At 36.8% G+C, this 23,086-nt stretch overlaps 1 protein-coding gene and 1 pseudogene across 5 annotated transcripts in view; one reads left to right on the forward strand and one right to left on the reverse strand.

The window, feature by feature from the left end:
- Window positions 1–23,086, reverse strand: part of CUL2 (cullin 2) — a 136,716-nt gene that overhangs the window by 66,332 nt on the left and 47,298 nt on the right. For all 5 annotated transcript variants that reach the window (XM_037131555.2, XM_037131547.2, XM_037131527.2 and 2 more), the window contains 3 exons: window positions 17,339–17,441; window positions 12,303–12,397; window positions 3,010–3,115 (listed from right to left, as the gene is read on the reverse strand). In XM_037131555.2, the coding sequence (XP_036987450.1) occupies window positions 3,010–3,115; window positions 12,303–12,397; window positions 17,339–17,441 (304 nt within the window). The remainder of the gene's footprint in view (window positions 1–3,009; window positions 3,116–12,302; window positions 12,398–17,338; window positions 17,442–23,086) is intronic.
- On the forward strand, window positions 3,147–7,547 carry LOC119038802 (ubiquitin-like protein FUBI; annotated as a pseudogene).

Consider the following 23,086-nt stretch of genomic DNA (forward strand, 5'->3'; position numbering starts at 1 on the left):
GTCTTTGCTACTTATTTTCTGTACCTTCTCCCCCCTTCTCCTTCTCCCGCTCCCCTGTTGCTAACCCTCCATGTGATCTTCATTTCTATGGTTCACTCCTGATCTAGCTGTCCTCTTAATTTGCTTTTGTTTCAGGTGTGGTTGTTAATAACTGTGAGTTTGCTGTCCTTTCACTGTTCATCTTTTTTATCTTATTTTTCTTAGGTAAGTCCCTTTAACATTTCATATAGTAAGGGCTTGGTGATGATGAACTCCTTTAACTTGATCTTATCTGAGAAGCACTTTATCTGTCCTTCCATTCTAAATGAAAGCTTTGCTGGACAAAGCAATCTTGGTTGTAGGTCTTTCGATTTCATGACTTGGAATACTTCTTTGCAGCCCCTTCTTGCCTGTAAGGTCTCTTTTGAGAAATCAGCTGACAGTCTGATGGGCACTCCTTTGTAGGTGATTGTCCCCTTATCTCTTGCTGCTTCTAGGATTCTCTCCTTCATTTTAATTTTGGCTAATGTAACTATGATGTGCCTTGGTGTGTTCCTTCTTGGGTCCACCTTCTTTGGGATTCTCTGTGCTTCCTGGATTTCCTGGAAGTCTACTGCCTTTGCCAGATTGGGGAAGTTCTCTTTCATTATTTGTTCAATTAAGATTTCCACTTGCTCTTGCTCTTCCCTTTCTGGTACCCCTATAATTTGGATGATGGGGCGTTTAAAGACGTCCTGGAGGTTCCTAAGTCTCTCCTCATTTTTTTGAATTCTTGTTTCTTCATTCTTTTCTGTTTGGTCATTTTTTTCTTCCTTCTGGTCCACTCCCTTGATTTGAGTCCCAGTTTCCTTTCCATCATTATTGCTTTCCTGTGCATTTCCCTTCAGTTCAATTAGTTTAGCCTTCATGTGTTCCTCTAGCTGTGGCTAAAATCAACCAGTTCTGTGAGCATCCTGATCACCAGTGTTTTGAACTGTGCCTCTGATAAATTGGCAATTTCTTGTTTGCTTAGATTTATCGGCTCTGGGGCTCTGAGTTCTTCTTGAGCCATGTTTTGATCTGTTTGTGCCTGTTACTTATGAGGAGAGGAGCCTTAGGTATTTACCAGGGTGGGGCCACCCAGGTCGCTGGGTTGTGATGCTGTATGTGGGGGCAGGGTCAGAGAGGGATGATAGTGGTCATCCCCTCTGCTGCTTCCCGCCGCTGGGGCCTACGTGATCTGTCTCACTCCTGGCTCCTTCGCCTGGTTCATCAGCACGCGAATGTGTGACCAAGATCAGCCTGCAGCCTTGCACCCTCAGTGGGTCCACCCATTGCTACTCCACACCTGGAATTTGTCCTCGGCTGCCTGCGCGCCTGGGTTGTGCTCCTGGGTCGGTCTGGTGGATCTTTCCTGCCTGACCCCGCTCTGCTGCTAGCTCTGCCCCTCTTACCAATCTGGCTGAGTGGTTCGTTGTTGTCAGACTACAGTATAGTTCAATTTTCTGTGATTTGGCTGAGTTTTTGTTGCTAAAACTTTGTTGTTTTTAAACTTGGTTGTGCAGAAGTCACAGTGTTTCCACCTACGCCTCCATCTTGGTGGAAGTTTCCCTGATGTAGAATATTAAGCTCTCATGAAAAAGTAACCTTAAGCAAAAAGAACTCAACATGTTAACAAAAAAGGTATATAATAGAAGTCAGAGGACTATTAATATGGTATAAAACCAGTGTTTAAAATAAAATCTATTATGTTATGTATACATGAGTATTTATATGCAAATGTACACATAACATTCAGAAAAGATATAAACCAAACTGTTTATAATGATTTCCTCTAAGAAAAGGAGCAGGCTTGATAGTGTTGGTAATAAGGAACAAACATTAAGTAAAATATTCATTTATAAGCCTAATAACTAAAACAACCACTGTTAAGATTTTGGTATTTCTGACTGATGTGCTTCAGACTATCCTTTTTTCCTGTATAGTTATATTCCTATTAAATATAAAATGTTATGCCCAATTATCTTTATAAACCATTTTCCCCTTCGTTAAAAGTGCCTATGAACTATTTTCTACTACTAATTTATTCCTTGTCTGCCTTTGTAACAAAATCATACTGGATATATTCTTCTATGTGTGAGTTTTATTGTGAGCTATCGGAAATTTAGATTTCTTACCCATTATTCATACATATTAGCAATGATTGCAAGGAATGCTTTCAAACACTTTTCCCCCCCATACTTATTATTTTCATGGTACAGATTCCTAGACCTGGAGTTACACGGTCAATCAATAGGTACTAAACATTTTAAAGTTTACTGAAAGACACTAACAAATTTGTTTCCAAAAAGATTGCTCTAATTTAAATCTCTACTAATGCTGTATCTTACTGTTCCCTTCATTGACACTCATCACAATTTAAAATTGATTTCTTTATATATGTGACATCTGCTTCCCTATGAGGACAGGAACATTCTTGTTTGTTCACCACTAAATCTACAATGTCTGGTTGCTCAATAAATGTATTACATGGATAAACAAACATTATACTACAATATTTCTTTCATAATAAATATACACATTAAGTAATTTTCAACATTTAAATTTGCACTGTACCTCAAAATTCCGAGTTAATTAAACTGCACAGTTCATTGTATTACTCTGAGTTTATTACTTTTTAGAAGTTAAAAAAGGCGGGCTATACCCATAAATTTGCATTTATTATCTTTTCAGATTCTTCTGCATGTCCATGTCCTTTGCACTTTCTACCTATCTCAACATTTCTAAATACTTTTCACGAGCTTTGCCACATAATAAAACCATTAAACTGTCATTAACTTAATTATTAAAACAATACTCATCATATCTTTTCTGCTTTTCTTATCTACTTGAATATTCTTAGGAAGTCATTAAAGTATTTTATTTACTTAACATTTATTTTTTTAATTTTGACAATTTTGATAGTCAACTCAGTTTAAAAAAAGGACAGTAAATCAAATTACTTAAGTAAAAACACTCTTATATTTGCCAGTAATTTAAGGAATTTCCTACCTCTCCTATTTCCATAAGTGGTTCATTCATATCTACACCACCATAGCCATACTGAAGGTCAGCTTCTGTCAATTTATTTTTTTTAATAAACTGGGTGTTTAGATACCTGAAAAATAAATGTAATATCATTTGACAGTATGTCAAAACCAGTAGGAAAACAAGTAACTTGCAACTCTGGAACAATAATTTTAGGATTATAAATAAACTACAGAACAAGTTATGTAATATATCCAAAAGAAATTAAGTACAAATTAAAAAAATAAAAATTATCAGCTCAAATTTCTCTACAAGGCCCCAAGAGACAAAGAAGACCTCTATCCCTGGCTGCTGTGGCTCAGTGGATTGAGCGCTGGCCTGAGAAGTGAAACAAAAGGTCCCCAGCTTGAGTCTCAGTCAGGACACATGCCTGGGTTATGGGCCAGGTCCCTGCTTGGGGACATGGAAGAGACAACCAATTGGTGTTCCTCACTCACATAGATGGATGTTTCTCTCCCTCTCTTTCTTCCTCCCTTCCTCTCTTTCTAAAAAATAAATAGAATCTTAAAAAAAAAAACACACCACTTCTAGACTAGTGGAAAAAACCCTATTACCCCAGTCTCACTTAAAACAAACAAGCAAACAAACAAACTCAATGGTCCCTGGCCAGGTAGTTTAGTTGGTTAGAGCATTGTCTGGATATGCCAAGGTTATAGGGTTTGATCTCCGGTCAGAAAACATACAAGAAGCAACCAATACGTGCATAAATAAATGGAACAACAAATCAATGGCTCTCTCTCACTCTAAAATGAATAAATAATTGTTTTAAACTCCAAGGTTTTGCTCTAAAAATTCCAAGTCTTATAGCACAATAGCTCCTATTCAACAGACAAGCTTTCAACAAACTCATTTGTTCATTCCCAGATTCCTGTCAGTAAGTCAAGATACATTTACTTTGCAAAGAATTAAACGGAAAATGGTTAAAAGATCTTACCTAGGTCTGTTCTCTAATTTATACTTTTCCCCAGGAAAAATATAACTTTTCAGTTTTAAACAAATGACGAATTTCACAATTAGTGGGTAAGAACATGGAATTGATTGTTATAGGCAGTAAAAGGCAAGATCACTTTACCTAAGAAAAAGAGCTTTATGAAGAAATTGTTTCAGAGTTCCTGCCAAGATGGAGGCATAGGTAGAAACACTTCAATTCCTGACACAACCAAAAGGATAACAACCAATTTAAAAACAAAAAGCGATCAGAACTGCCAGAAAAATCAATATGCAATAAAACTCCAACAACCAAGGAAATAAAAGAAATGTTCATCCAGACTGGTAGGAGGGACAAAGCCAGGCAGCCAGGCATAGAATGCACAGCAAGGCTGCAGACTATGCAGTTAAGGGGGTGATAGCAAGACAGGGCACTCCCACATTCTAGCCCAGATTAGCCCAGGGTTTCAGCATGGTAAACTAAAGACTCAAAACCTCTGGTTGTAAAAACCTGTAGGGCTTGAGAAGGTGAGAGAAACTCCCAGTCTCACACAGGGTACACAAACCCACCCACCTGCGAATTAGCACCAGGAAGGGAATAATCCACTTGTGGGAAGCAAGGGAAATGACAGAAAACTGAGCAAGTGGCACTGTTCCCATTCTGACCCTTCCCCCACAGAGAGCGCCACAATGCAGCCACGAGGGTTGCCCTGCCCTGGAAAATACCTAAAGCTCTGCCCATTACAATGTAACAGGTGCAGTGAGACAAAGAATTATGGCCCAAGTGAAAGAACAGATCAAAACTATAGAAAAAAGAACTAAGCAGCAAGGAAATAAACAACCTATCAGATGCAGAGTTCAAAATCTGGTAATCAGAATGCTCACAGAAATGCTTGAGCTCAGTTAGAGAATGAAGGAAGAATTGAAGGCCACACAAAGTGAAATAAAGAAATACACAGGAAACCAACAGTGAAGGGAAGGAAACCAGGACCAAATCAATAATTTTGAACAAAATAAACATTCAACCGCAACAGAATGAAGAGACAAGAATTTTAAAAAGTGAGGAGAGGCTTACAAACCTCTCAGACAACTTTAAGCACTCCAACATCCTAATCATAGGGGTACCAGAAAGAGAAGAGGAAGAGCAAGCAATAGAAAATTTATTTGAAAAAATAATGAAGAAAAAATTCCCCAAAATTATAAAAGGAAATAAATTTCCAAGAAGTCCGGGAAGCTCAGAGAGTCCCAAAGAAACTGGACCCAGGATGAAATACACCAAGGCACATTATAATTAAGTTACCCAAAATTATAAATAAAGAAAAAATCTTAAAAGCAGCAAGAGGAAAAGAGACAGTTACCTACAAAGGAGTTCCCATAAGACTATCAGCTGATTTGAAGAAAACTTGCAGGCAAGAAGGGGCTGGAAATAAGTATTCCAAGTTATGAAAGGCAAGGACCTACATCCAAGATTGTTCTATCCAGCAAAGCTTTCATTTAGAAAAGAAGGGCAGATAAAGTGCTTCCCAGGTAAGGTCAAGTTAAAGGAGTTCATCATCACCAAGCCCTTATTATATGAAACGTTAAAAGGATTTATCTAAGAAATAGAAGAAGATCAAAATGAACAGTAAACTGACAAATTACAACTATCAACAACTGAACCTAAACAAATAAAAACAAAAACAAAATAAACTAAGATTAGTTTATTTTTGACCCCCTAAGTAGAACAGAAACAGAATCAGAGAAATGAGGATTATATGGAGGGTTATCAGCATGGAGGGGCCAGGGAAAAGGGGGAGAAAGCTACAGGGAATAAGAAGCATAATTGGTAAGCACAAATTACACTGAGGGAAGTTACCAACAGTCTGGGAAGTAGAGAAGCCAAAGAACTTGTATGAACCATGGACATGAACAAAAAAAGGGAGGGAATGCTAGAGGGAGGGACAGCACAGGGCAGAGGGGGATAGAGGGGAAGAAAAAACTGGGACAACTATAATAGCATAATCAATAAAATATACTTTAAAAAAAGAAATTGTTTCCATATATGCTAAGACTAAATACTGTGATAAATTCTAAGACTGAGATGAACAGAGTTCTAAAATTAAATAAAATGTGTAAGAAGAGCCTGTAATATTCACACATTCACCATTTTGCCATCCCAGATTTCACTACAGTGTCTCTGATGTTCACAACCAAAAAAAAACTATTCACCTCAAAGGTTCTGCCAATATACTAAATAGCTATTGACAATGCAAGTATTTAGGCAACAACGATGAAATCCCATACTAAAACACGTACTTTCTAATGTTCACTGCATAAAAACAGAAGGCCCACTTAACATTTATAGACAACATTTATTGTCAGTACTTACCAACACTGAAAGTAAAGACGACAAAAATTTCAACTGCCTACCTCCACCAACAATTCTGAAGAAGTGTGAAAAATATAATTCCTGGAATTAACTCCAAAGTGGCACAGCCACAACTATTTGCAGAGGTTCCACTCCCATATGCACTAACTTCGAGCCTCTGTACTCCAAAGCTTACAACCTAGGTGGCTCCATTTCACATTTAGTCTCCTCTGCCCATACATTAACAAAGTCACATTATTATTTTTCCTTCATTATGTAACCCTCATAGTTTCATGCAGGGTTTCCAACCATGCCTTCCAGCAGGGGAAAGGAGAACAGGACTGAAAGACAGAAGTAGCCCTGGCTGGTATAGCTCAGTGGATTGAGCACAGGCCTGCGAACCATACAACCGTGGTTCAGTTACCAGTCAGGGCACATGCCTGGGTTGCAGGCCAGTTTCCAGCAGGGGGTGCATGAGAGGCAACCACACACTGATATTTCTCTCCCTCTCTCTTTCCCTTACCCTCTAAAGATAAATAAATAAAATCTTTAAAAAAAAGAAAGACAGAAGTAAACGGCAAAGAGAATTGCTTTTTTACCTGAAATAGAGTATCTGGGATAGGACATGAAATGCCTAAAATGCTCTATCTCAGATATCTTCATCTCTGGCCTCTGTCATTTAGGTCTCAGTTCAAACACCCCTCTCTCAGGTCTGACCTGACCCCAATCCAAATTAACCCCGAGAGACGTGGCACACAGCAGGCAGCAAGGACATATGTGTCCTCGCTCCTTTCTCTGTCTTGATTCTACCTGAAGGTAGTTAACTGCAGTGGCTGCTGCCATTCAACTCTCTGTTCTCACCCAGAAACTACACACCTTGGAGGTGATCAGCCAGGAGATGGTCACCCAGATCAAGGCTCACACGGCCTCTCTGGAGGGAATGGCTCCAGATCAAGTTGTGCTCCTGGCAGGCACACACCCTAGACAAGGACACTGCCCTAAGCCAGTGTGGGGTGAAGGTTCTGACCACTCTGGAAGTAGCCAGCTGCATGCTTGGAGGTAAAGTCCATGGTTCCCTGGCCTGTGCTGGGAAAAAGGTAAGACTCCCAAAGTGGCCAAACAAAAGAAAATGAAGACTGGTTAGGCCAAGCAGCAGATAGGGTGTAACCAGTGCTTTGTCAATTTTGTGCCCATATTTGGCAAGAAGGGCCCCCAAACCAACTCTTAAGTGCTTTGTAATCCCAGCTTTCTCTAATAAAGCCACTTAGCCCAGGCAAACAAATAAAACAAAACCCTTAACTTCTCAACCCCAATAAAGAACTATCTGACACACAACTGTTCTATTTTTTTCATAGTACTTGTTACTGTGTGAAATAATTCTGTTCTGCTATGTGTCTGCTCATTCTAGCCATCCCTCTCCCCTCTGGAATACATCTGCATGTCTTGGACACTGCACCTAGAACAGTGACAGGCAACTCTGAAGTTCTCAAACTACTTCTTCAGTGATTTACTGACAAAATAAATGGGTAACGTTTCAGATAGCAGGGAAAGCAAAAGCTAATACCAGAACACAAACTTGGAAAAGCAGCCTGGAGCCAGATCATAAGATCTAGGGATGACAGGAAATAGAAATAATCACTAACATTTACTGAGTACATATCATGTGTCAGACATAGCCCTATGCATTTTACACAGCTGAATACCATGAGATATATATATATATATATATATATATATATACACACACACACACACACACAGAACTATCACAATCCTAACATCATATATATGAAAATTGTAGCTTAGCTTAAAGAACTTGCCAAGGTCAATCTGCCAATAAGTGGTAGAACACAGAAACTCATGAGTTCTCCCACTCTCATTCAACAAGTACTGTCTGAGGGTATACTTTATGGCAAGTACTATGCAAGGCACTGAGGACAGAAACGAAAAACAAACATGTGGTCTCCACCCACACAGAGCTTGCACATCTGGCAGACTATACCAACATCAATAAATATAATATTTCAGTAATGGCATATGTGCCCTGAGGCGAGAGAACTTAAGTGTCCCATCTTTATCATTTACATGTGTCTTTCTCTGTGGATCCTTTGCTCCAAGCCAGTTTCTTTTTGGGGCAATGATATCATGGCCATCCCAGTATTCTCATCCTTTTCTCATCCTTCCAGTTTGCCTTTTTTAATCAGTTGGTGTATAAAGACCAACTAAACCTACTAAACTATTGGTTAGTAGGACTAACCAATAGTTCTACTAAACTATTCATCATCTCCTTGAGTTTCCTTTCCACTTCCAATGCCATTTGTGTACTCTCTGCTTGGATCATGTATAACATTCTCATGACTGGTTTCTACTTCCAGTCTGTGGCATCTCCAACTCATCTAAACATTCCGTTTTCACAATGTCACTTCCCCATTCAAAATCCTACAGTAGCTCCCTTATACCTATATAGTAAGTGTAAACTTCTCAGAACAGTGGTTTGTTAGCTCTGAAGCAGCAGCTGCTAGTTCTGCAGGTCTGAATTCACTAATCTGTCCCAAAGACCATGTGCTTGTTCCTGGCCAGGACACAGTTTCAATGAAGCTTTATATGCTTATATCTGATAGGACAAGTCACTATTTTTTCCCCTTCATGGAATAAAATCTAAACTAACACTAAATATATCTTTCTTATTTCAGATTTCTACTCTTGATAGGTTTAGCTTGATATACAACCTTTTAAAATAATTTAAAGAAAATTATTTTAAAATAAATTCTTTAAATAATTTAAAATGTAAATAGTGCAATTTTCATTTTTATATAGATACCATTCTTAACTTCTAAGTCACTGTGGTATTTTACAATATTAACTACATACTTGTTTTTTAAAGACATGTTGTAAAAAATCATAAAAGAAAATTGCTAGATAATGTATTATTAGATGATAATTTCTTAAAATAATTTAGTCTACCAAACAGATAATACCTTTTTGTTCTGCTTAGGTATAATGCAAAGTACGTGTTCTTACAATTTATTCTGTCAAGAAAGTGGTTAGTAAGTAAGTATATTTGCTTTTCTGGAGTATGAGCAATAACACAATGGAATTGTGTTACTGCTAAGAAAATTGTGCTACTCTAAGAAATCAGGCTTTTTGACCTATCTTAGAAAATTCCATTATTCTCATGCTAATACCTACTGGATTTTAAGAGTTGTTAATTCTCAAGCTAATACTTTAAGTACTGTACTTCAAGGGCCAGTAAGATCTAAACAGATATGTAGTATTGGGAAAGGTGGGGCACAAATATTATTTTTCTTTATTTTTAAAAACTTTATTTATTTATTTTTAGAGGGGAAAAGAAAAAGAGAAGGAGAGAGACATCAATGTGTGGTTGCCTCCCATGCGCCCCCAACTAGGGACCTGGCCCACAACCCAAGCATGTGCCCTAGACTGGTAATTGAACCAGTGAGCCTTTGGTTTGCAGGCCCACACTCAATCCACTGAGCTACACCAGCCAGGGCTCATTATTTTTCTTTAAAAGCAAATTCTTTAAGTCATTTATGCTAATGTACATCCATTTTATAAATTAAATCTGAGTGAAGAAGAGGTTAGACAGTGATCAAATTTGCACTTTAGATAACAGAAGTTTACGCAATAGAATAAATTAGAAATTAAAAAATGGGAGCTAATTACAGGGACTTTATCATTAACGGTCCTGGTGAGGGATGATAAAAACCTTGAGCTATATAGCAGTGCAAAGGAAATAATGAATTTCAGAGATATCTGGAGAAGTCAACCAGTAGGGGTCGGGTGGAGAGGAAAACCCTAACTGAAGGAAAACTGAGACTTCTGGCATGTATGTCTAGGCATACAGTACTACTATTCATTAAAATTAGTCATGCTGGAACAGTGTACATGGAAAAGATAATGAGCTCAGTTTTGAAAACCTGCAGTAATACAATGTTCATATTCACAGAACATCCTGGAGATATAAAGAACTAAGTAAAAATACTCCTCTGAAACTGCCTGGGATAAATAAATATTTTGGTGGTTATCAATAGGTAGGTTGTAGCTAAAACCAGGAGTAACTGAGAGCATCCTAAAAAAAAATGTAGTGTGAGAAAAGAGATGAGACTAGAATTTACATAAGTAACTAAAAAAGCATCTAGAATGAGAGTAGGGCAGAATAAATAAGTTAAATGGATTTAATCAGACTGATCTGGGTTTATATCCTGCCCTTGTGCTTTTTTTTTTAGCTGAGCCCTTAAGCAAAGTCATTTAACTTCTCCAACTCTCAGTTTACTCACCTATAAAAACAGAGATCTAACTACCTCATACTATTTTATATACATATGCACATGCATGGATATCATACAGACTGCAACTTGTAATAACGCATTAATGTACTAAGTTAATAGCTTTAACTTAAATAGTATCAAATTGATTTTGGTAAATCAAAACATAAATACTGGAAAACCAAGAGAATTATGTCCTAAAAAATGAAGAATAGAAAAACAACTTAAATCTTTACTGAACTGTCTCAGTTAAAGAGAGATCCCACTCCATGGCATGCAACCTTAAATACTCTTGTCATTTCCACAGAGTGGCCCAAGACTCCCAGCAAAGGCAAAGGCATGCACGCTCTTCTCCTTCAAATTCCCCCAACTCTCTCCCACAATTTAGTTGGGGAATTGTTAGTTCTATTTATGACTATATTACTTTGGTGGATGAGTTAAAAAAAACATCAAATGTCAGGATGTTTAACAAATATACTGTTTTATAAAATCCAATGCCACAGTAAATGCTGTGCTTCTCAGCAATAGCTGGTTTTTGGTTTTATTACATTTTGCTCTTCTAAGAAGAAATAAAAGGTATTGGCCATTAGAAGTAAGCTCCAGTTTCTAATATAGGCAACTGATAGTGAATAAACTCCAGTAGTGTTAAAAAACCTAAGGGAACATGAACCAGTCAAGCAAAGGACAAACACACCAAGAAAAACAAGCCTTGGCCCCAGTGTGGTATTTCTGCATGGTATAACTGTGCAGATAATGCTTTGAGACCAGCTCTACTCTTCAGCATCTCCCCAGTGAGAAAATGAGGCAAAGGTATGTCTGTGGCACGCACAGGGCGAACTATCACTGCATGCATCACAGCTACAACCATTTCAAGAGCACATACCCCACATTCAAATGTGAAAGGCCCAGGTGCTATTGGTACTATTTCTTATTTATCCACTATTGAATAAATAGTTCTCTGCCTTCCATACCTAAGTACTTGTTTCCATTGTCTACACGAACAGGTTAAAGAGGACCGGCAGATACCATGGAACTCGCAGGTGTGGCACTTAACGTAAAACATCTAAGCAGGAGACTGGGCAGAGGTGGGGAAGGAAGTCCAGAGAGGGGAATGTGGAAAAATACATCAGAATTAGTCATTCAAAAAAGGAAGAAAAGCAATTGAGACAGAGAGAATAGCATGAGGAAAGGCAGGAAGACAGAGCCATGGGGCATTATGACACTGGAGGTAATTCGAAATGCCTAGAGACGGTGGAAATTGAAAAGGAAAACTGCTAAGTAGTTTGACTAATAGTGTTTCCATGACATAAAACACTGGATCCTAGAGTCAAATAAGAGCCTACTGAAAGGGAATGCGGGCTTATTTACTCTGCTAAGTTTCATCTGAACTAAGGTTTCCCTTTAGATTTCTGTTGAGATTTAACATGTACTATGTAGTTCCAAATAAACTGAAGAAACAGAGCTATACTATAGAATACACTTGTCATAGAATGACTTCCCACACACGGCCTAGCTCCCAAATACCCACTTGACCCATACTGCAGATCTTTTCTATAGCTGAGAAGTCTATATGGCAGGAAATGCTCTAATCTTGTGCATTTCAATGGGTAGCAGGTAGCTATTTTTTTCTGAAACCCTTCCATTATGAACACAAGTAATACTGTTTAGACTACCAGAGTTTAAAAAAGCATACTTACCTATACAAGCAGTCCATATAGTCTGCACCCTTGCTGTATTCTTCCCAATACCTATGATACATAACAAGTACTTGCTCTTCAGACTCCAGAACTCTCTATATAAGGAAGAAAAATATTTTTACTTAAAGAACTACTCATTTTCACTTATAAACTGTAAATTTATCAAAAGTTAATATTATAAAGTAACTGACATAATTTAAGCATTATAAATTGCATTTATAAATTCCACTCTAATTTAACTACCTTTAGTAACAATGAAACAACTACAAAACAATATGAGTCTTTGATATAAAAGTGAAGTATCCATTTTAGACAGTAAATTGTTTTATTCTTTAAGATAAAAGGACAAAATGTAATGGTGTGATTCTCTCTTGGGGCTAAAATATATTAATATTAGTTCACGTAGAACGTAATTCTATTGCCATGTCTCTGTGTGTTTCCTTAAACCCACCACATCTGATCGACCTGCTAAGTATATTAGTAAATCAGCCTGATAAAATTATATTATTCCAAATTACTATGAAAATAACTTTTTATGCAAATTGACTTCTCTACATTCCCCAAGTTTCTAAAAATTTACTTAAAAGAAACCTATTTTTTATTGTTTTCATTCTCACCTGAGGATAAGTTTATTGATTTTCAGAGAGAGGAGGGAGGAGGAAGGGCAGGAGTAAAAGGACAGAGGGAAGGGAGGGGAGGGGAGGGGAGGGGAGAGAGACAGAGACAGGAAGAAACATCAATGTGAAAGAGAAACTTCAACTGGTTGCCTCCTGCACACATCCCAACTGGGGATCAAACCCACAGGCAGCAAACCTGCAACCTTTTGGTATACAGATGACGATTCAACCAACTCAACCATCCAGCCAAGGCAAAAGCTATTATTTTTTTAAATGAAAATCGAACCAAAAATTGAGGTCTAATTTTTTAAACATTATTTTTTAAGAAAGTCTAGTCTAACCATAAAAATATATTGGACTGATATTTGGGGGATCTCAGGTTCTCCTATGTCAGTTTTTAAAAATATATATTTTACTGATTATGCTATTACAGTTGTCCCATTTTCCCCCCTTCACTCCCCTCCACGCTGGCACTCCACCTCCCACCCACGTTCCCCACCTTTAGTTCATTTCCATGTGCCATAACTTCTTTGGCTACTACATTTCCCATACTATTCTTACTCTCCCCCTGTCTATTTTCTACCTACCATTTATGATACTTATTCTCTGTACCTTTCCCCCCTTCTCCTCCTCCCACTCCCCTGTTGATAACCCCCCATGTGATCTCCATTTCTGTGGTTCTGTTCCTGTTCTAGTTGTTTGCTTAGTTTGCTTTTGTTTTTGCTTTAGGTGTGGTTTGTTAATAATTGTGAGTTTGCTGTCGTTTTACTGTACATGTTTTTTATCTTCTTTTTCTTAGATTAGTCCCTTTAACATTTGGTATAATATGGGCTTGGTGATGATGATCTCCTTTAACTTCACCTTATCTGAGAAGCACTTTATCTGCCCTTCCATTCTAAATGATAGCTTTGCTGGATACAGCAATCTTGGTTGTAGGTCTTTGGATTTCATGACTTGGAATGCTTCTTTCCAGCCCCTTCTTGCCTGTAAGGTCTCTTTTGAGAAATCCACTGACAGTCTGATGGGAACTCCTTTGTAGGTAACTGTCCCCTTGTCTCTTGCTGCTTCTAGGATTCTCTCCTTCATTTTAATCTTGGCTAATGTAATTATGATGTGCCTTGGTGTGTTCCTTCTTGGGTCCAACTTCTTTGGGACTCTCTGAGCTTCCTGGATTTCCTGGAAGTCTATTTCCTTTGCCAGATTAGGAAAGTTCTCCTTTATTATTTGTTCAAATAAGTTTTCCACCTGTTGCTGTTCCTCTTCCCCTTCTGGTACCCCTATAATTCAAATGTTGGAAAGTTTAAAGATGTCCTGGAGGTACCTAAGCCTCTCCTCATTTTTTTTTAATCCTTGTTTCTTCATTCTTTTCTGGTTGGATGCTCCTTTCTTCCTTCTGGTCCACACTGTTGATCTGAGTCCCAGTTTCCTTTCCATCACTAATGGTTCCTTGTACATTTTCCTTCATCTCACTTCACATAGCCTTCATTTTTTCATTTAATTTGCAATCAAATTCAACCAATTCTGTGAGGATCCTTATCACCCGTGTTTTGAACTGTGCATTTGACTGGCTGGCTACCTCTTTGTTGGTCAGTTGTATTTTTTCTGGAGCTTCGATCTGTTCTTTCATTTGGGCCATTTTTTTTTTTTTTTTGGTCTTGATGGGCCTGTTACATAGTGAGGGGCAGAGCCCAAGGTATTCACCTGGGTAGGGTAACCCACGTAGCTGAGTTGTGACACTGTATTTTGGGCAAGGATCCGAGAGGGAACAATGGTGCATGCTCTGCTCTCTGCTGGATTTCAGTCACTTCCTCCACTTCCCAAAGCCATTTGGGCCCTTCTGGTGCTGATTCCCATGTGGGTAGGTTTGTATACATTCTAGGACCCTGTGGGTCCCTCCAGTGAACTCTCCTATGAGGCTGGGAGTCTCTCCCTATACCTCAACCCCCATAGGTGTTTTCAATCAGTGACTTGAGGCTTTATTTCCCTACACTGGGATCCTAGGTTGTGTGGTGTGTCTTGCTCCCCAGTTTTGCCTGGTTTATCTGCGTGCAAATGTGGGACCATCTGGTCTGCCAGCCGCCTTGCCTGCCGTGCCCCATTCCACAATCCCCTGTCTTGCTGGATCCACCAGCTGCTGCTTTACTGGGAGCCCTCTCCTCCCTGGCTGTCCAAGTCTACCCAGCCTGACTCCACCCCTCCTACAGGTCTGGATGAATGTGTGGCCTTTAACTTCCTTGGTTGTCGGACAGTTCAATTTTCTTGCAGTTCTGGTCGTTTTTTGTTTCTAAGTTGTTGTCCTTCTTTTATTTGTGCGAGAAGGCACAGTGTCTACCTACACCTCCATTTTGGCCGGAAGTTCTCCGTTCTTTCATTAACTAACTGTCCATATAACCTTAAGAAATCTTGACCTCAACTTTCATCTAACTAATTATCTAGTGCAAAGCCTTTAAACTTGGAATTTTAACAATTAAGACTTAGGACAATAGAAATAACCTATAAATCATGCTTTTCTTCCTAATCCTATTGGTAAATAAATTAGAAATAGCAACTATTAATAATCCTGGGGAGTAGGGTACCCTTAGTAATTACTGTTTCTGGTTTGAAACAATTTAAATCCAAGAAAAATTTGTTATTATATGTCAAAAACAGTAAAAAAGTCTTGACTTAGAACCCAGTACATTCCAGGTCTAGGAATTTATCCTACAAAAAGTTTGGTTATGCAAAAATAATTTAGTCACAAGAATGTTCACAGAAGTATTATTGATAATAACAAATTATATAAACTGGAAATAATGTATATGTCCTGCAATATAAAACATTTAAACAAGTTATAGTATCTCCACAGCCCAAAAAAATTTATTGTCATTGCCAGGACTACAAAAGTCTATTTACTGACAAATAAAGAGAGACTCACAATATCATTAAAAACAAAAGGCAGGCTACAAAGTGTATAACATGACTCAATTTCCTAATAAAAAATGGAAGTCTGCACAAAGCAAAAGTATGCATTACAGGAATTATCAAATCAAATTACATATGTACCAAAAGAGATATATTTCAATATAGATATATCATAAATATTAACAATGGTTAATTGTGGAATTATGTTATTGGTGATGTTTATTTTATTCTTTTTGTTTATCTGTATATACTGAATTATCTATAATGCTAATGTAGTAAGTACTTCATTAATTTAAAAAGTTCCCTCCCCCAATCAAATTTCTTCTCACAGGTGAAACTGATTTTTTTGGCTACATTAACAATTTCCTTTGTCATCTACACTTGAGCCAACTTCTTTTATCACTGGATATGAGAACATAAGAACTCTCTATACTATTTTTGCAACTTTTCTATAAATCTAAGATTACTTCAAAGCTTTTAAACAATTACACTTACAACTTATTCTAAAATATAAATCTGTAAAATTCATAAATGCGTCATACCTATCCATTATAGTATAACCAAAGCTCACTAGCTCATGACAGAAGAACTTTAACTTTAAAACTTTAAAACCAATTTAAAGTATGTCACCAACACTGCTTTCATGAACTATACAGGTACATACCAGAATACTATCTACCATATACAACTAAAAGTACAGCACTTCCTCTGAATGTTTGAAAGAAACTATCACATGATCAAGCACTACTTATGAGTTATTGCCACTTTAAAAACTATCCTCTAAGCCTTGTTCAAAGTTAAGCATTAAATTGTGTTGTTTTATCTCCATTTTATAGATAAAGATACTTAAAATAGATTATGTGAGTTGTCCATGGTCTATTAAAAGGTACAGTCTGAGTCGCTAGCCCAGACAATAAATGATCTCATTTAGCTCCTTGAAAAGATCAGTATGTTAAGTTAGAAATGCTGTCTACAGTCAAATACTGCAAATTCATCGTTTATGCACAGATCAAGTCTGTGATGTTGCCCCTGTACATATGGCATACTAGCCAAAAATATGGTCAGAAACAGTTTCTCTCATGCTTTTAAATTTAGCATTTCCCTTTTTAATTTTAGGTTTTTATAAGACTTTACAAAGGATATGAAGAGGCAGCAAAAAGATGAAAATAATAAAGAGAGATTAACCAAGAGGTAGAAAGCAACAGTAAGAGAAAACCTGGTTCTATCCAGAGGACATAGGAGCACATTTTAAAGGTGAACAATCCTTGATTTGAAACCCTGCTTTTCCACTTGCTGATTATATGATCTTGAACAACTATACTAATTTCCCCTGTGAAACCTAACAGAACAGTGCTTGATTCATAGATCTTAAATATATATAACTAGAAAAATGCTATTTAAGAAATAAAACAAATATGCCTTTACTTGATCTAAATTCTGGGCTGAAAAACAGTGAACTAATAAACAAATAATTCTGCAGCTAAAACGTATTTATATCATGTATGTATCATTCCTTACCTTGTGTAAATGCCGTACGTGATTTTCCAAAAAAATCTTAGTTTCTGTATAAAGTCTTTCTCCAAGAGGTTCAGGATAGGCCACACATAACGCATAGATATCTCTAGTTAAAAACTGTTAAGGTTTTCACATTCATTGGAAATATTCTTTAAAACAAATGAGATTTAACTCAAGTGTCACATAAAAAATGCAAAATCATTATTTCATTTTTGTGCTTTAGGATTATATACAGATATATAATAAATGATAAAATATAGAACCATGCTTAATTTTAAAAAGCAGTAGAAGATACATTCATTTACTCATTCAACAAATATTTATTCAGAATTATTTGACAGCACTTTAAGAAAAATCGTTACTCTTAGAAAGATTAAAATTCGGAGGGGCATTCTGGGAAGTCAAGTTACCTAGACACCTACAAAATAAGGTTTATTTTAAAAAGAACATAAGCATAATACCAACAAAGGGCTCTGGAATATCACAAGAGGCAGATGTGACTAGGCAATCCTGAAAAGCAAAAGCTACAAAAATCACTCATTTGACATATTCTCCCATATCCACAGTACTCATCAGAATCTTCTACAACCTACCCACTGTCCTTCACAATTTATTCTATTAGAAGAATTATAGTATGAATAGTATATATCAATTAACTTTTTGACCACCCACTACATACCTTGCTAGGTATCACAGGTGGTATACCGTACAGAGTTCTTAATCAGGAGTCAGAGGAAATGGGATCTGCTTCAGGCGTTTACTAGTCAGTGATTTTTTTTTTTATTTAGTTATTTTTCAAGTACATTTTTTTGTCTATTTCTCCCATCCCAGCCCGCCCCAGCCCTGTGCTCCCCACCTCCCTCCCATTTCCTCCCCCCCTAGTCCTCATCCCTGTGTCTTTCATACTTGTTCCTCAAGACCCCTCCCCCTTTTCTCCCTTAAATTCCCTTCCCTCTCCCCTCTGGTCACTGTCCCCTTGTTCTCTTAGTCAGTGATCTTAAACAAATCTCTTAACCTCTCTGCAACTGTCATTTTCTTATCTCTAAGATAAGGATAATAAACCCTCTCCTAACATATCTGTAGGATCCAAATAAGCTCATGTACATTAAAGTACTTTTTAATTTATGCATCATTCACCAAATGTGGAAAATAAAACACACATGAAGCAATCTGAGACCAGCTTAATTAAAGATACAGATAAAAACTGAAAATAAGGTTGATTATTTTGGGTGGAGTCAAGTATTTATATTGAACATAAGGATCAAGAAATATTATAAAATAAAAATTTGTGCCTAAAAATATATCAGAGGTAGGATGTAAGTTCTTCCCCCTCTATAGTCCCCACAACATTTCACATTGTGTTGGTGAAAAAGTCCATTTAGTTTTTTTCCATAAAATAAAAAACACATTTTTCATTTTCACCAGTAACTATTTACTTGGATATTTTGAGTATGTCAGCTTTCTCCCACATGGCATAATGTTGACCGTTCTCAATTAATGTCTTGATTTGACCTCTATCAACTTCAACTGGTCTACGCAATTGAGAATCGTCCAGTGAAAAATCTCCAGCACAGAACTTCGCAAACCACTTTGACACATTGGCTCAGTCACAGCACCTTCTCCATACACTGCACAAATCTTTTTCTGCAATTCAGGTGAGTTTTTACTTATCTTGAAGTAATAAAACATAATATGCTGAAAATGTTGCATATTTTTTCCATCTTCAAAATTAAAATGCCTACACAAAAATTCACCAATTTTGATTTTTTTTAAATGCACATTGATATGACAGTTGTCACAATACAGTCTAACAAAAATGTTTCAAATGAAGTTAAAGACAACTAGATGCTACCACAGCCACCTTACAGAAAAAACAAAAAGAACTTCTTGGCCAACCCAATATATGTCTTCTGTAGAATATATTTTTATGCAATAGAAATTATTTGTATCTTTGTTATCCATACTAGCCTGTTCTTAATCTATATTCCCAGTGCCCAGACATAGTTCCTGGCATGTAACATGAACTCACTGTCACTGAACTCTAGATGAATGCCAAAAAAATAGGAATCAAACCTCATATTCTCTGCCTATTAACCTAGTATTAATTACTCCTGAAAGAGCAAGCATCCCTCTTTATATGAGCCTTCTTCACATGGAAGTCTGGTAGATATTTGTCAGATTTCCCCATGTTCCTTTTAAATCCTTTCATTTATTTTAAATTAATATTAGTAACTAATAAAATATCTTGTATATACATATATATTCTTAAATATATTAGTCTATTAAATATAAACAATAATTTTCTTTCTTTTAAAAAAATAAACAAGGTGAAGCAAAAATATCATCCATACAATAACATCACCATGCCAGATTTTTTTGTAAAAAAAATATATATATATATGTACAAATATACACACATATATATCTATATACAATAAGAAACCTACAAGTGTTTTAAATCGACTTAGATAAAATAACAAATTAGATTATCCAAGTAAAATACTACAGATGAACTCCCAGCAATAACATATCAAAATATTAACCTACATTACAAAGAATGTACAGATTTAATATATACCACTTAAGAAAGAAGAATTTACCCAGACACAAATTCCATAGAGAATTTATAATGGTTTGGTGGATGGGAAATGAAACAAAAGCATCAACAGAAAAGGAAAGAGCTTCAGAATAATGTATTATATGAATTTCTGGATCCTACTTGGTGCCCCTCTGGGTTTCAGCTATAAATTCCTTAACCAAAAAAAGTCTTAATTCACTACATAATTTAAGTCTCTAAATGTTTTATCCTGTTTTCTTTTACCATAAAGGGTTATAATAAATCTCAATTATTTATCACAAACTACCCTAGTAAAATCAGATACAAAAGACTTGTCTGAATTAAATGTATTAGAATCAAGTGTCCAACCTTTTGGTATCTCTGGGCCACACTGGAAGAAGAAAATTTGTCTTGGGCAACACATTAAATACACAAACACTAACAAAAACTGTGAGCAAAAAAAAAGGTTTCAAGTAAATTTACAATTTTGTGTTGGGCTGCACTCAGCCATCTTGGGCCATGGGCTGGACACCCCAATTGATGTTAGGATAGTAGTTAACTTTAGTTACTGAAAAGAAAAGAGACTTTTCTGGGGTGCTAAGAGTGTTCTACTTACTGAATACATGGGTATGTTCGCTTTGTGAAATTTTACTGCATTTTTCGTGAGTATGTATTAAGGTTTTTTAAAATACTAAATTCAGCCATAATCTAGACCAAAAATCCTTTCAGCAAAAGGTGTGATGTATTTAATATCATGAAGCTCTAAAAACCTACTTCTTAAGCTAGATACACACTTATTTCTAGAATATACAACTTACTTGATACTGAAAAATTTAAATTATTCAATACCATAAATTCAGCATACTATGCTATTTATATGCCTAAATGTTTTCTCAATATAGCCAGTGCATGTACATGTACACAAAATTTACTACTACACTTCAGGGCTCCCCTTCTTTCTGCTTAGGAAAAAAGAACTGTGCAGACTTTCCCATTTTATTCCATTGTCTTCCTCAGTGAGAATGTATTCATTTTTTTAAATGGATGTATCTTAATAAATTATTTAAAATCCTCACTGGCAGACCTGCTCATTGATGTTAGACAGAGGGATTAGAGAGGGAGAGAAACATGTGAGAGAGAAACATGAATAGGTTGCCTCTCCTATACATCCCAACAAAGAACCACACCTACAAGCCAGACATGTACCCTGACAGGGAACTGAACCCATGACCCTTTGGTCAATTGCACAATGCTCCAGCTAAGTGAGCCACCCCAGCCAGGAAAATTAATTTTTTTTTAATTAACATTTTTACTCACCATAGTTTGGGGTCTGAATTAACCACCATCTAATTTTATTCAACTGCCTAAAATATATTCCTAAATATGTTCTTTTTCTTTAACTTACTCAAATATCCAACCATGCTGGAAGTATTTACGTCTTAGAACACCCAAAAGGGCATTTTTCACTTTAAAAGGCTAAAAATGGGAAATAACTGAAGAAGGTGATTTAGATTTAAATACTCTCTTCCCCAGAGTCATCTTTTCCTTATATCACTGTTTTTGAAACCAGAATGTAAAAATTCATCTACTTATGAACTTTCCACTTAAAATTCTGTCAGAAACTTCCACAGCAAAAGCTCTGAACTGTTAAAACCAAGACAGTGTTGGCCAGCAGCAAAATTATTTTAGTTCGTTTTCTCCATTAAAAGGTGCTTTCTATCCTTTTATCTAATTTTGAATTTTAACACTATTAACTCTATTGTGTGGTGGGTCACAAATAATTAGTTTTGAAAGGGCAATGAAAGCCCTGACTGGTGTGGCTCTGCTGGATGGGTGCCCTTCTGCAAAGTGAAAGACCACCAGTTTGAGTCCAGTCAGGCTACGTGTCTGGGTTGTGAGTTCAGTCCCTGGTTGGGGCGTGTCTCTCTCACATCAATGTTTTTCTCCCTCCCTCTGAAAATAAATAATAAAAAATAATCTTAACAAATCTATAAAATAATTCATTAAAATCAGCATCAACATCAAATATTGATTCGATTTAATTTAGAAGCATAGAATGAAACTATTGCTGGTGCACCAACCAGAGATGACTATAGAGAAAACCTTTTTCTAACTGCACAATCTGAGTGAAGGGGGTTAAGTGAAGTTGCCAAGGTTACTAAATTCTCCTTCTCTTGTGAAGATCATTACAACATTCTTCAGTGTACTCAAAACTCATCTATCTATGTTTGAAAAACAGCCTAACGGAATACAAATGAGAAATGAGGGAGGACAATAGTATAACTCGTTGTGAAAAGCCCAGATTTCCTGGGTGGGGAAAAAATACATTCAGAGAAAGCAGTCTTGTATCTTCTCTTGCTTAACCCCCCTGAATTTATATACAACCACTTCAAAGCTGACTTACCCTTAAGCAGAACTTCTGTATTACACTGCTGGGGTTTGGGAATTGTTCTAACAGCTACCAAAAGGCAAAAAACAAACAAACAAAACCCACAGAAGTAAACCAAAACAACCAAAGAACTCCAAACCAGAGAAACAAATACTATAGATCTGTACTTAGTCTCTATCTTACCATAGGAAAGCACCTGATAAAGTGTAAATTCCACACCACCCTACTGTTCCAAAGCTGTCATAAAACTTTTGTTATGAAGCATCATTATTACTTGTGTTAGGCTCAATTCTGAAAATGGACTCCCAGGTTTCCTACCCTAATACCCAAGGCTGTGAATATAAAATATCACACCCAAGTTACTTTACATACAAAAATGACTTTTCAAATGCAATTACAATTACTAATCAGTTGACCCCAAAATAGGGACATTACCCTGGACTTTCCTAGTGGGCCTAATCTAATAGCAAGAGCCCCTTAAAAGCAGATCCCTCCACCTCCCATTTCCCACCCCTGTTGGCAGCTGCAGAAGGAGCTACACACATAATGATTTCCATCAAAACACAGAAAGATTAGATATGCCACTGCTGGCTTTGAAGATAGAGGGGGATTACCTACCAAGGCTGGAGCGTGACCACAGGTCACTGAGAGCAACTCCTGGCCAACAACCAAGCAGGAAGAATTTCAGTCCCATAACTGCAAAAAATTGAATTCTGCCAATCAACAGGAAAAACTAGGAAGAGGACCCTGAGCTCTAGAAGAAAAGGTTTTAGCCTTATGAGATTCCAAAGAACCCAGTCACACC

This window comes from Artibeus jamaicensis, unplaced genomic scaffold, assembly GCF_021234435.1.
Source record: "Artibeus jamaicensis isolate MK-2021 breed Jamaican fruit bat unplaced genomic scaffold, CSHL_Jam_final contig_515, whole genome shotgun sequence".
Classification (NCBI taxonomy): domain Eukaryota; kingdom Metazoa; phylum Chordata; class Mammalia; order Chiroptera; family Phyllostomidae; genus Artibeus; species Artibeus jamaicensis.